This window comes from Sminthopsis crassicaudata, chromosome 6, assembly GCF_048593235.1.
Source record: "Sminthopsis crassicaudata isolate SCR6 chromosome 6, ASM4859323v1, whole genome shotgun sequence".
NCBI lineage: Eukaryota > Metazoa > Chordata > Mammalia > Dasyuromorphia > Dasyuridae > Sminthopsis > Sminthopsis crassicaudata.
Window position 1 is genome coordinate 190,323,030 of NC_133622.1, and position 12,642 is coordinate 190,335,671.

General features: G+C 37.1%; 1 protein-coding gene across 3 annotated transcripts in view; it reads left to right on the forward strand.

Annotated features, from left to right (window-relative positions):
- FAM53A (family with sequence similarity 53 member A) overlaps positions 1–12,642 on the forward strand; it is a 105,450-nt gene that overhangs the window by 37,597 nt on the left and 55,211 nt on the right. For 2 of the 3 annotated variants that reach the window (XM_074273564.1, XM_074273565.1), the window contains exons 3-4: positions 2,355–2,409; positions 4,641–5,437. In XM_074273564.1, the coding sequence (XP_074129665.1) occupies positions 2,355–2,409; positions 4,641–5,437 (852 nt within the window). The remainder of the gene's footprint in view (positions 1–2,354; positions 2,410–4,640; positions 5,438–12,642) is intronic. The other variant, XM_074273563.1, reaches the window with a different exon arrangement.

Below are 12,642 nucleotides of genomic sequence, written 5' to 3' on the forward strand. Positions count from 1 at the left end.
CTTGTTCATATCACTATCTCTCATCAGTGATTATGATCTGACTTCTCATGCAGAGTCTTAGATTCTCACATCCTTTAGCTGTTTATTAGTAGCCTTTTGCTCTTTTTCTTTATCCAGGTAAGGAAATAAAACATCTCTAATGGCTCATTAACTTGAAAAATATTTGAAAGCATTTCTAGCAAGTTTTATCTGGTAAAAGGTAGTCTTAATTTCCTTAAGTATTTCTTCCAATAGTATATTAAGCATTTTTATTATAACCTTCAAGGTTCAAGGTCTTAACATGTACAGAACTTCGTATTAACAAACAGTATAAATTTTTCATTGCTCAAGGATGTTTACTTAAAAACTGAACCTGTATCTAGAAAGGAAGTCTTAGAACAATACTATCTTCTTTTTGGTTTAATAATAATAAAACATATGAATACAAAACAAAACCCAGGATCAAAAAAATAGCTTGTAAAACAGGAGGCATGTTAAAATAATCAAACCTTTTTTCTGTCTTGAAAAACATATGAGCCTCTCTCTCTCTCTCTCTCTCTCTCTCTCTCTCTCTCTCTCTCTCTCTTTTCAGACACAAACTTATAGGAAGGAATGAATATGAAGTCATGAAGGCATTGTAGGGAATAGTTCAAAATATTGGTGTGAGAAATGTGTGTTAAAATTCCTTTTTAATACAGTTTTAATAAATAGCATATGTACCTCACAGAGGTACACACGAAGCTACAATCACAAAATCTATTTATCTGCTAAGTGTCTAGAACAGCTATTATGTGTCTCCCAAAGCCTTCTCTTTTCCAGGCCAAATATCTCCAGTTCCTGACCCTCGTGATATAATCTGATCCTTCCCGGTAGTCTATCCTCTGATACTGTCATTGAGTTTATACTTCTGATGAATTGAAATTGGCTAACTCAATGTAAAGTTACTTGAAATTTTTATATATATACAAACTTTATGATTATAATGACTGCTATATGCTGAACAACATTAAGGGTATCTGTGATGTGCCTAAGAAAAAAAATAAATTGTGTTTCTCTTTCCTTAATTAAGAAGGCTACAGTTTAGTTAGGGGAGATGAAATAAATTTACACATAAAGATAATATAATTTGGCATTGAGGTGCATTTGAAAACAGCATATCTGAGGTCTTTAGGAAGCTTCTTGAAAAATGAGGCACTTGTTAGATAAAGGGAAAAACCTCTTTAAGGAGAAGGAAGTAGCAGTTTCCAGTATGATATATTTATGTAGGTTTCATAGATTTTTTTATAATCCTGCCAATTAATTTACAAGGTTGTGAAAGTCTTGGGATTAGAATTCATTATGAATTTTCAATCTGAGATATGCCATTTGGGATATCTCTAAGGCAACAATTATACTTGGTCAATGAGTTTATATAACTTAAACATTTTAATTTTTTTTTTAAAAACAAGTTAAAATTAAGTTTATAAAAATCCATTAATTTTTGACAAATTTGAAGTGTCAAAATTTTTCAAAATTGAGATTTTATTCCTAAATCTCAGTTAATTCCAGAGTCAGATTTGTGAGGCAGTGAGGTAAAGATTGAGAGCTGGAAGGACCGCAGGATCTCAGCAGATCCATACCCTTAATTTTATTGAGGAGGAAGCAGGCCAGACAAGTGGGGTGAGGTACCCCGAGATGCTCAGGTCAGCCTGGCAGAGCCTGGGCTTGAACTGCCAGGTTTGTATTACAAATAGAGAATTCTTTTCTCTCTGCTACTGCTGCCTTTAACCCCATCCTGGCTGCGTGCCCCAGGTCCTCTCCGTTCCCTCAGACAGAGCACTTGCAAATGCATGTCACGGGAGAGAATTTCCTTACCTGGAGTTCTACCCAGGTGTAATTTCAGATTTGAACCACTCCCTTCCCCCAGACTAACCTTATGTTGTTCCTTTGGAGCTTCGAGTTCCTTCTGAAGTCTTAATGTGAAACTATGCCCACCTTGTCCCCTACCCTCAGGCCCCATCCCCCAGAAGGTTTCCCCTTTCTGATGCCTTTGGAGGTAAGGGGCAAAGCTGTCTCAGCTGTCCATCTGCCACGCCCATGCGTGCAGGCCAGAGAACCCAAGAGTGGCCCTGATATCAGGGAAGGAGGGGAGCAGATTTCAGAGAAGCCAGCAGCAGGCCGACTCCTCTGCCATCAGAGTCCAGATGCTTGTTTTTAGCTTTGCTAAAAGAGACCAGGTACCCAAATAAACGGCCAGGAGTGAGTCTGAGTTTGGTAAGAAGCAGAATGGCGCTCTCAGACATTTGCCCACTCTCTGACACAGAGTTTGTGTGCGTTTTCTTTCACACCATGTAGAGTTGTGCGGTGTTGAAACCTCTTTCTCTGATTAATTTCAGTACTCATCTGAGGAGCTGAACAAAAGTGGCAGCTTGTTTCCTTTCGAAATCAATGGTAAGTTCTTCTAAAAGCCCTGGCTGCAGAGACACTGAGGTAATTGGGGCGCTCCGCAGCCTTTCTGTTGCAAATCAGGTGAAATGGGGGCTGGGACCTGCTGCTGTACAGCCTGCTGGTTTGAGCTGGCTTTGGGACAATGCCGTGAATCACTGCTTATTAGTTTGCTGCTTGTGATCTGCTTTGCATAGTAAAAGCTCTCGTAAGATGTTTTTGTTCAATATCATTCGGTATGTCTAAATGCCCTCTTCATGTGCCCATCCCCTTTTGAGACTTTCTCTTGTGGTAGCTGTTAGGAAAATGACATGCATGACTACTTGCTTCTTTGGGTGCCATGACCATGTTCTAGTCCCATGTGGCAAGAGAGTACCTTTTTAACAGATTCTTTACTTTCTAAAATCTGATTTAAAAGGAACTAAGAATGAAGGAAATATTTGAGAGAAAGAGATATGTTTTTTATTTATTTTTAAACCAAAAGAACAGAAATCCTACTGTTGAAACTGTTGGTATGAATATTAGCTGGATAGAATTGAAATACTTGATTAGTTTTGAACCTTGATGTCAGGCACATGGTATCATGTGTAGCTCCAGGAGAAGGAGCCTGTTTGCGTCACCTTTTACACAGAGAATGAAGTCAATGTTTTGCTTATGTTATAATTCTTAGATAATCTGAGAATTTCTCAGTGTCTAAGTAATTGAATTTTGTTTAATTTAGAGGATGAGATGTATCTCCTTGGTTTTAAGTTGTCAGTTTTGCACCCAAGCTTTAAAAATTGTTAAACACAAGAGGGGTTTTCTTTCTCTTTTTATCACTTATTTTTACCCATCATTATACCACGCTTAAGAACAGTTGTAGATTATGCTGAATGTAGTTGGAGAAAGCAATTTGAAACAGGAGTCTGAGGTTTGGCCACTAGCTTTAATGCTCTTGCCTCCAAACTAGATGATACTTTTGAAGTTCTTAACTTTGTCTGGTAGTTATGAGAAATACTAGAGCTAATAAGTAAAAGCTTTGTTTAAACAACTAAAAACTACTAAAAAAGAGAGAATTATTTTTACTTTGTTTATAATTTATGGCAAAACACTTTCAGAAGGGAGATTCAGTCATCTGTATTCAAGTTTTAGCTTTCTTTAAGAGTGAGAAAAAAAATTGTTACCTACTATGATAGAACGTGTTAGTATAAATACTTTTTCAGGCTAATAAAAAGAATATTTGACTTTAAGCAGAGTAATAAAAACAGAATAACACAGAAAAATCTTAGTAAAATTGAACTAACAAAGGAATATGTTTTAGATATCTTAGTTTATATAAGTGTTAGTGTAATGAGGAAAAAAATGCAAATTGTCCTTCATATCTTTATAATGATGATAGACCTAATGAAAGCAGACCTACCTAGGACTTTTAATGAAGTTCTTCTTTTGTTTGTCCTATAGTGGTCAATCACCTTGAGCATCTGGATAAAGTCCCACATAGTTAGTTGTAGGGAAGAAGCCTTGGAATTGGAGACAGAATGTATGAGGCTTAATCTCAGCTCTTGAGAATTACTGCCTGTGTGATGTTGGGCAGGCTATTTAACTTTCTAGGCCCCAGTCTCCACCACTGTAAAATAAGTAAATGATGACTTCAGAGGTTCTGTGGAGCTCTAAATCTATGATCTGTGACTGTTTATGATATTTAGCTTATCTCATACAACTCTTAAATAAAAATTATTTGTATTTGAAGTAGACTTGTTAAACAATAAAAACTAATAGGTCTCTGTTGCAGACAACTGAAAATAAGATTGATTTCATTTCATGGAGGTCTTAAAAAACAAATTAATCAAGTCCTAGAAGATGGACCTAAATAGACAGGAAATAGCTTATTTTGGAATATTGTATGTGTTAGTATTTTTAGGAATAAAAATGCTGTCTTTACCATTACTGCAACTAAGAAGCTTGTCACCATCTGAAAGATTAGAGTTAAGTGTAAGTGGGCTAAATGTCTGAAATATTTTATTTGATCCCGTTTATGTCTATGTAAACATACATAGTAGCTTTCTTGGTAGTGGGCAGGAACAGCTGGGTTGATGTTAATTTTTTAACTTTTAGTTTTATTACCCAAAGGCCTGGCCTTGTACTGGTCTATTGTTGAATTCATTTTGCAGTGGCATCTTTGCACTTGTTTCCTGATAATTGGCTTTTCCCCTTGTCCCTCTTCCTTGCTGATCTCTGTCCTTCCCTGTTTCCTTCAGTAGAAGAAAATCCTTGGAAAGTGTTGAATGGAGGATGCCCAATCCGAACCGAAGTGACCAAGGTTTCAGCTTTCCCTTTCCCATCATGTCCATTTAGTTCAGCAAACATGTGTCTCCAATGGCAGAAAGAATCCCCCAGCCCATCGATGGTGTCAGGATGGATCAGTGAACTCAACCTGAATGAAAACTCTGGGCAGCCTCTGGCCCCACCTCCTAAGCGACACTGTCGATCCCTGTCAGAGCCGGATGAGCTGGCTCGCTGCCGGTCGCCATGGAAACCTGGCAGTTCCAAGGTCTGGACTCCCGTCTCCAAAAGACGATGCAACAGTGGCGGCAGTGCCACCTTGCAGCGCTGTAACAGCGGCGGCAGCGCCACCCTGCAGAGAAGCACCAGCATCAGCCTGCCCCAGAGCGTCCTGTCACTCCAGAACGTGTTCCCTGTCACTGGCTTCCACACGTCTCCGGTGCCCAGGCCCTCTTCAGCCAGCAGCGGCTTTGTGGACAGTAGCGAGGGCAGTACCAGTTCTAGCATCCGCTGGAATTCTGCTGGACCTTGTGATTTTAACCCCAGGCGTCGCCTCTCTCTCTCCCAGGAGCACATTCCCGAGGCAGGGAACCTCTTGCCTTCAGCTAATAGCACTCCCACGTCCACACCAGAGCTTAGCCGGCGCCAGGGCTTGTTGAGATGCCGCTCACAGCCTTGTGTACTGAACGAAAAGAAAAGCCGGCTAAAGCGCAGGCGAGAGGAAGACGTGCGGTGGAATCGCCCATCTTTAGACTTTTTTAAAATGACACGGGTGAGATTTTTACTTTGTTCAGTAGAACTTGAACCCTTCTGGTATGGGATATTGCTTCGCCTCAGTAGAGGGGGTGACATGGAGGGCAAGTTCTTTAGGTGGGCTGTGCAACCTAGCACTTGGGGTGTAAAGCTTTGGAAGGTCTGTTCTTTGAGTTATTTGTTGGATATTTATTTCTCTTTTGTTGCAGATCCTTACCTCAAGTGTTTAGAAGGCCCAGATGTTGAAATATTTTAACTTCAGGGTGTTTTCAAGGAGTGGTTGTTTACTGATAGATCTAGGTGAGGTTTTGCAATCTGATTTCAAGAAGTTATTTCTCTCACATGTCCCTGCTGACTTTTGGTTTTTAAAGTCAATGAAAGATAAGGTTGGTAGGTTTTATTCTGTTCCTTCACTAAGTTCAGTCCCTAGGATTGTCCTACTGGCATACATTTATTGGAGAGTCCAGATCTTTGATTTCATTCAGGGAACACCTGGAAGCTGTTTTTACTGAAGCAGATCAGCTGCTCATCTGCAATTTAAAATCTTTAAAAGTCACCTGGAAGCCAGAGATGAACTTGCTTGTGGTGACATAGCTAATATAAGTCAGAGTCAGATCTTGGACCCATATCTTTCTGACTCCAGTCTAGCTCTCTTCCTACACCATACAGCCTCTTCAAGCATCTGACAAATTAAAAACACTCCAGATCAGTAAGTCCTGGGGCATTTAATATGTGCTCTTATGCTGGTAGAAGATCTTGTTAAGTATGTTGCTTTAATAGTTGGTTATAAGAGGAAATTGTTAGAAAAGAAGAAATCCTAAATTTCAATATTGAACTTGTTTTGATATACTTTTCATTATCTTTATAAGTAGATAAGATTATGGTAGAAGTCTGAATCAGACCTCTCTAATCACCTATTTACTGCTGAGGAAAGGGGCTCACTTAATCTCTTGAGCTATTTGTTGGTGTTGGTGTTGCTGTATTTGGATTCTGCTGAACATGCTATTGATTGATTGTAATTAAGTCTAAAAGTTTTGTATTCTACTTGTTGAAATCAAGGTATTCATTTAGAACAGGATTCTGATTTTATTTTTCTAGAAAAATAACATTGTAAAGTGCAGGTTCTTTCTTTAAAATTTCTTTTTTTCTTAAACACAAAAGAGAGAAATACAAATCTCTAAGTTGTTTATTAGACCACAATAGTGGTAGTAGAGAATATTAACTTATGGTAAAGAAAAGAACTTTAGAAAATGAAATGCTATTTTTAATACCAACTGTTGAACTTAGCAAAATAAAAATAAAAATAAAGCCCAAGCAAATCCAAACAGCCAGAGTTTTATACTAAATGTATTTTCCAGAAGATGGTGTTGAATTTCCAAATAAATTTTGACTATGTTGGTCCATGGTACTCTCAAAGAGTTTATCTGAAGATGAGAAAAGTTGTAGTGAGATTGCTCAGGTTTTCAACCTTTCTTTGTCTAGCTTTATAATGACTTTATCTTGAATGGGAAAGTAACATGTAGGCTATCAAATAGTTAAACAACCCATCAGGCATTTATCAGTTAACTACTATATGCAAGGTACTGTACTGGGCATTAAGATATAAAGATTCATATGAAACAGTCCCTATCCTCAAGAAACCTACCTTCTCCTGAGGCTAGAAAATAAAATATTTACACAAATAAATCAATGCAGAAATTTCCTGAGGAAGGCAGCCCTGATAATAGGGGATCAGGAAAGACTTCAGAGAGAAGGAGGCACCTGAGCCAAGCTTTGCAGGAAAGTAGAGACTCTGAAAAGCTGAGGTGAGGATCTGTATCCCCTGTGACATGGAGGGGAGTACAGACAAGGATACTGAGTGACAAAAGATGACTGGTACATAAATGAGAATTAGCTACTGGTATAAGAGCTAGAATGGAAGTTTTAATTATTTTTTTTAATATACTTCAGTTTTGTGAATTTTGAATAAATAATTTAAATTTTAACAAGATTATGCACTCTATCCCTGTGTCATGTGTGCAACAATTTCAGGCTGCCACTTTGAAGAGGGTTGCTCTGGCCACCTTGGGTAGTCTGTTTTCTCTCTATTAGTTTTTTATCTTGTGCTTTTGGGTCCAAGCAGTAGTATATCCATCAAGACCTCATTCTTTGAATAATCCTAGGGATAGCCTGAATAGCAGCTTCTAAAAGTTTTACCAAAAAAGTTGAAAATGGCAGCTATATTGAATTTTAGGGGAAAAAATTTAAATTTTTAAAATCTTTCAAGTTTTCTTCATAAGTTTGTAGCATTTTTACTTCTGAAGTTATTGTAGTGTGAAATTTCTCTAAGACTTTTGGAATTTGGGGGATACCTTATGTCTCAGACTCATCTGTTTGGCATTTTAAGCCCCTTTCACAACATGGCCCTTTCCTACTTCTGGCCTGTTAGCAAGCACGCTTATTGGCTATTACTGTTAAGGCATCATCTTCTGCTTGTAGGCTCCCCTTTTCACCTCCTCTACCCCTAGCCTGGTTTCCTGCAACTCAGCTCAAGCAAGACCTTCTTCTCATCCATTAGTGACTTTCACAGAACCTCTGTGCTTATGCACGGACATGCATATGCATGCATAACATACATATACACATATAGATATCAAATAATATGTAAACGTTTTGTATTAACTTGCAAATCTTTACATATACCTTATATATATATATCTAACTATATAGACACATTTATATACATTTCCCCTATTAGAATGCAAATTTGAGGACAGGGACTGTTTTACTTTTGTTATGGGATCTTTAGCACTTATACTGCTTGATGTTAGTTGACCCTTTAAATAAATGTTCTTTAATTGACAATTAGCTAGAAAATGTGAGTACTGGCATAAAAGCTTAATTAAAGAAGGCAGGTTTCTCTGTCAGATTATAAATCTTAAATATTCAACTTCCATAGCACATCTGTTATATAAAATGAAATTTATCTGAATTTTTTGTAGAAATGATGTTATCTCTTCCTTGAGAGGTAGGCATTTTCTGCAATACAGATCGCTCTCTAAGATATAGATGCCACTGAATCAAATTTGTTTCCTAATTCTTTATTCTGCCTTACTTCCTGCACTTAATTCATATCATCAAACACATTGTAGGAGAAGGCTTTGGAATACCTGTAGAAAGACAAGACAGCATGCTTAGGGGCAGATATACTCTGCCCGACTTCTCAGGTGACCAGATTTTTGTGGCTGTCTTCATCTTTGTCTTATATTTTGTACCTTATCTACACAGTCATTGTTGATTGTAAGCTCTTATGGGTAAGTCCTAGTTTGTGTAACATGTGGCATTATTGAAAGAAGTAAATGTTAAGTGGTTTTGGATGTTGTTTTTATGAGAGATCTCTTGAGCATGAATGAGATCTTTGGGGACCAAAAGAGAGAGTTTTGTGTTTTTTGGTTTTTTTCTTTTTTGGAAATTTAAGCCCCTTTCTTTGGAAAATCTTGATGATTTCTCTTGCTTTACAAATTAAAAATGTTAATGACATTGTTAGAAAAATTTTATGGAGTTAAATTTAGTCTGGGATTAAGTATTTAACAATTCGGTTCAGAAAGATTCTCCCAAAGATGAAAATAACTAAAAGAGCTCAGTAGTGTCCACATAACCTTAATTGTGACGGCTTCAGTATCAATTATGCAAAAGGAGCAAACGATGAATTGTTATTGGAAACCCTGATGTCTAGACTGGATAACCAAGTGTAGAGGATTAAGTAGGTATATTGAAATATTTAGCCAAAGTCTAATGGGCTGAATTGCTGAGGCATCTGGGCTTTTCAGCCAAAGTAGTTTTATCATGTTATGATAAGAAGTGTATAAGTATGCCAAATATAAAATAAATTCTTTTTTGAAAAATTGTGATTTAAAGAGAGCAAACATAATCTCAAACATAATCTCAAAGATGCTTTTTAGCTCTGAAATTCAATGATTCTGCAATAGAATATTATATAGAATATATAATAGAATAGAATAGAATAGCCCCCCCAAAAACAACAACAACAAAAAGATACTGTATACTATCTGCCTGGCATTGGACTCATTCTCTTTTGGAAATAAAAATAGGGAATAATCCTGGTATATATAGGGGCCTATTGGACCTGAGTTGGGGAGGTTATGCCTGAGAAAGGAATATTCCTTAACGAAATGGCTGTTGCCATAATCCAAAGAAAAAGGATATAGGATTTTTCAAGAGAAAAGAAAGATAGCCAAGTAACTATGATAAATCCTACTAGATCCTGTTGCTTCTTGTTACCATTCTTTTCATGTAGGTAGGTAGTTAGAAGAATAACAAAAAATGCTGTACATTAATTGCAGAAGTCAATTAATGGACCTTTGAGTAAAATTAAGTTCTTTCTTTGTCAGTCAGTACATCGTTAGCACATTGTCTAAGCAGGCACTGAAATTCAGTCCTAACTTTCCATTCTGTTTCTCATGGAACCTAGTAGTGAATGTTTTATCAAGGTTTGTTGAATTCTGTAAATTAAGACATTTTGGGAACTCTTCAGATTGATCTGTGATCGGATGCAAGCCATTAAAGGGTTGTCATAAGCAATCATTTGTGAACAGTAATTTCAGAAAGCAAAGTTACTATTTTGGGGGTAGTGTCTTATAGATAGGACTTAGATGTTTGGTGCAATGCCCTATTACATGGTTTGTACAGATTTTTATTGTGGTACCATGGTAAAAAGAAACATGGTAAGTATAATAAAATTCAAACAGTCAAGCTAATAATAAAAATAAAAATAAGTTGCATTCACAGTGCCTCAATTTACAATGCCTTTTATACTTTTATCATATGAAAAGTCTGGAATTCTAAAGTTGGATTTCCTTATTGCTTCATTTCCTTCATGTTTTTGCATTTGATACCATATTCCTCTATAGAATAGTTATAGATTTATATCAGAATCATAGTTCCAAAAATAAGAACATAAAATATGTATCTCATGTACTCCCATTTATAGTATTCTCTCTCCTGGTTTCTCTGGACTGCCACCAAATATGTATCTCCTTAGCTGAGTTCCAGTAGATCAAAAACTATGCCAATAGCTAATTTTAGAAGAAAGTCTCTTATGATTGGTTGGTGTAATTGGTAGAGTATCTTGATACCATTCATCTCAAATAACTTTTGAAGATAGGCTAATTTTCAAAATATATTCTTGTATAAATGAATAAAACTAACTTTTCTCAGTATTACAATTTTTCATAATAACAGTAGCTAGCATTTATATAGTGCTTTAAGATTTGCAAAGCACTGTAGGTATGGTCTCTCATTTGGTCTTCACAACACCATCGAGAGACTGGTACAATTATTTTCTCTGTTGAACAGATGAGGAAACTGAGGCTGAGAGGTGAAGTCTCTTGTTCAAGGTACCATAGTTAAGTGTCTGAGTCAGTATTTGAACCCAATTTAGTGTCAGCTGATTCCTGAGTTAGTGTAACTTTTTTGTTTTAAATAAAAGGATATCGATTAGAGGATCTGGGGTCAGAATTGACTTACTTAATTAGTTGCTTTTTGACCATGAGCAAGTAGAATAAATACCCTCTTTTAGGACTTCATTTCTTCTTAGATTAGAGGACTCCCATGGTGCTTTCTAGCTTTAATAATTGAAAGACTTTATAATTCAAGGACATTTGATTTTGATATTTTAAAATATTACTTAAATATTGGTCCTTAGGAGAAGGCATTTGAACTAGTTTGAAGAAAGTAATCTGGCAAACTTTTCTGTTCTTGGACAACTTTTGAAAGCCAAAGATTTCTCATTCCTGCATTAAATAAAAATGTATAGGGTGCTGGACCTAGGAAGTGTTATGAGGAACACAAAAATCAGATTGCCCCAGACTGCAGAGGACAATCCCATGGGAGTATACTGTCTTTGTAGTTCAGATCTGTATTAAACACTGAAATCCTTATTGTTCATTCACTCACAACTTAGGAGTGAAATAGAGAAGTGGACTGAATGCCCTCACATAAAATCTTCATTTTAATATAGGTATATGTAGAGATACACTCTTAGTGATGTAACTAGAATCTGATTTTCTCATAGATGAGTAATATTGAGATTTATTCCTGATCAAGACTGTGGGGTGATAGGAAGAGTTTTGGCTCTGTAGTCATGACCTGAATGCACATTCTGGCCCTGCTGATCAGCCAGCAAAACACTAAATAATTACTGAGATGGATAAAGTATTTGAAGTTTTGCCCAGTGCTTTATAAGACAGGAAGGCATTGGATTGCCTGCTCTGTGGGCCTCAGTTTTCTCATCTTTAAAAGGGGGGGGAGAGAGGAGGAGATGAACTTAGATGCTCTCTAAGGGCCTCTTTCTATTTAAATCTTAAGGGCTTTTTATAGAACCACCTCTTCCCTTTGGTAACCTTATCTACCCCTGTAGCTTTAATTATCCTCTCTTTGCATATGATGATTCTCCAGTCTATGTACATGATTCTGACTTAATCTATGCCTTAGTCCTGAATTCCTTGTTCCCTGCTAGACCTGGAAGCTAGGTGGCACAGTGGGCCTGGAGTCAGAAGCCTGAGGTTCATATTTGGCCCCAGGCATTTACTTATACCTGTGTGACAATGGGCAGATCACTTCTGGTGTGTTTGCCTCAGTTTCTTCAGCTATAAAATGGAGTTTAAAAACCTGCCTTCTAGGGTTGTTGTGATGACCAAATGAGGTGAGAGCTTTAAAGTACTTAGCACAGTGCCTGCTCTTCTTTTCCCCCTCCATATTGGCACCTCAAATTTAGTTGCCCCAACCCAAACTAGCTTACTTTCTAACTTCATTGTTTTTGCTGTTGACATTGTCCCAGGCTCATCCAAGCTTAAAATGTCTGGACTCTTCTTTCACACAACCATGCAGTCCATTCAGTTATCAAGTCATTTCCATTTTTACCTTCATGCTATCTTTGGTGTTGTTCCCTAACTTTTGCCTTCACCCTGCCATTACCATAGTTCAAGCCCTCCCTTGGCCTCTTGTAATAGTCCCTGACCTGTTGTCTCTACTTCTAGTTTGTCTTCCTTTCACACAGCTGCCAAATTAATCTTCTAACTCCCTCCCTAACCAAAAAGTGTCCTAGCTCCCCATTGTCTAGAGCATAAAATACAAATTTCTTAACTTGGCATTTATTGCCTTCTATAGTCCAACTTCCATCTATATTCCCAGCCTTATTTTCTTAGTACTTTCCTTCAAATATGC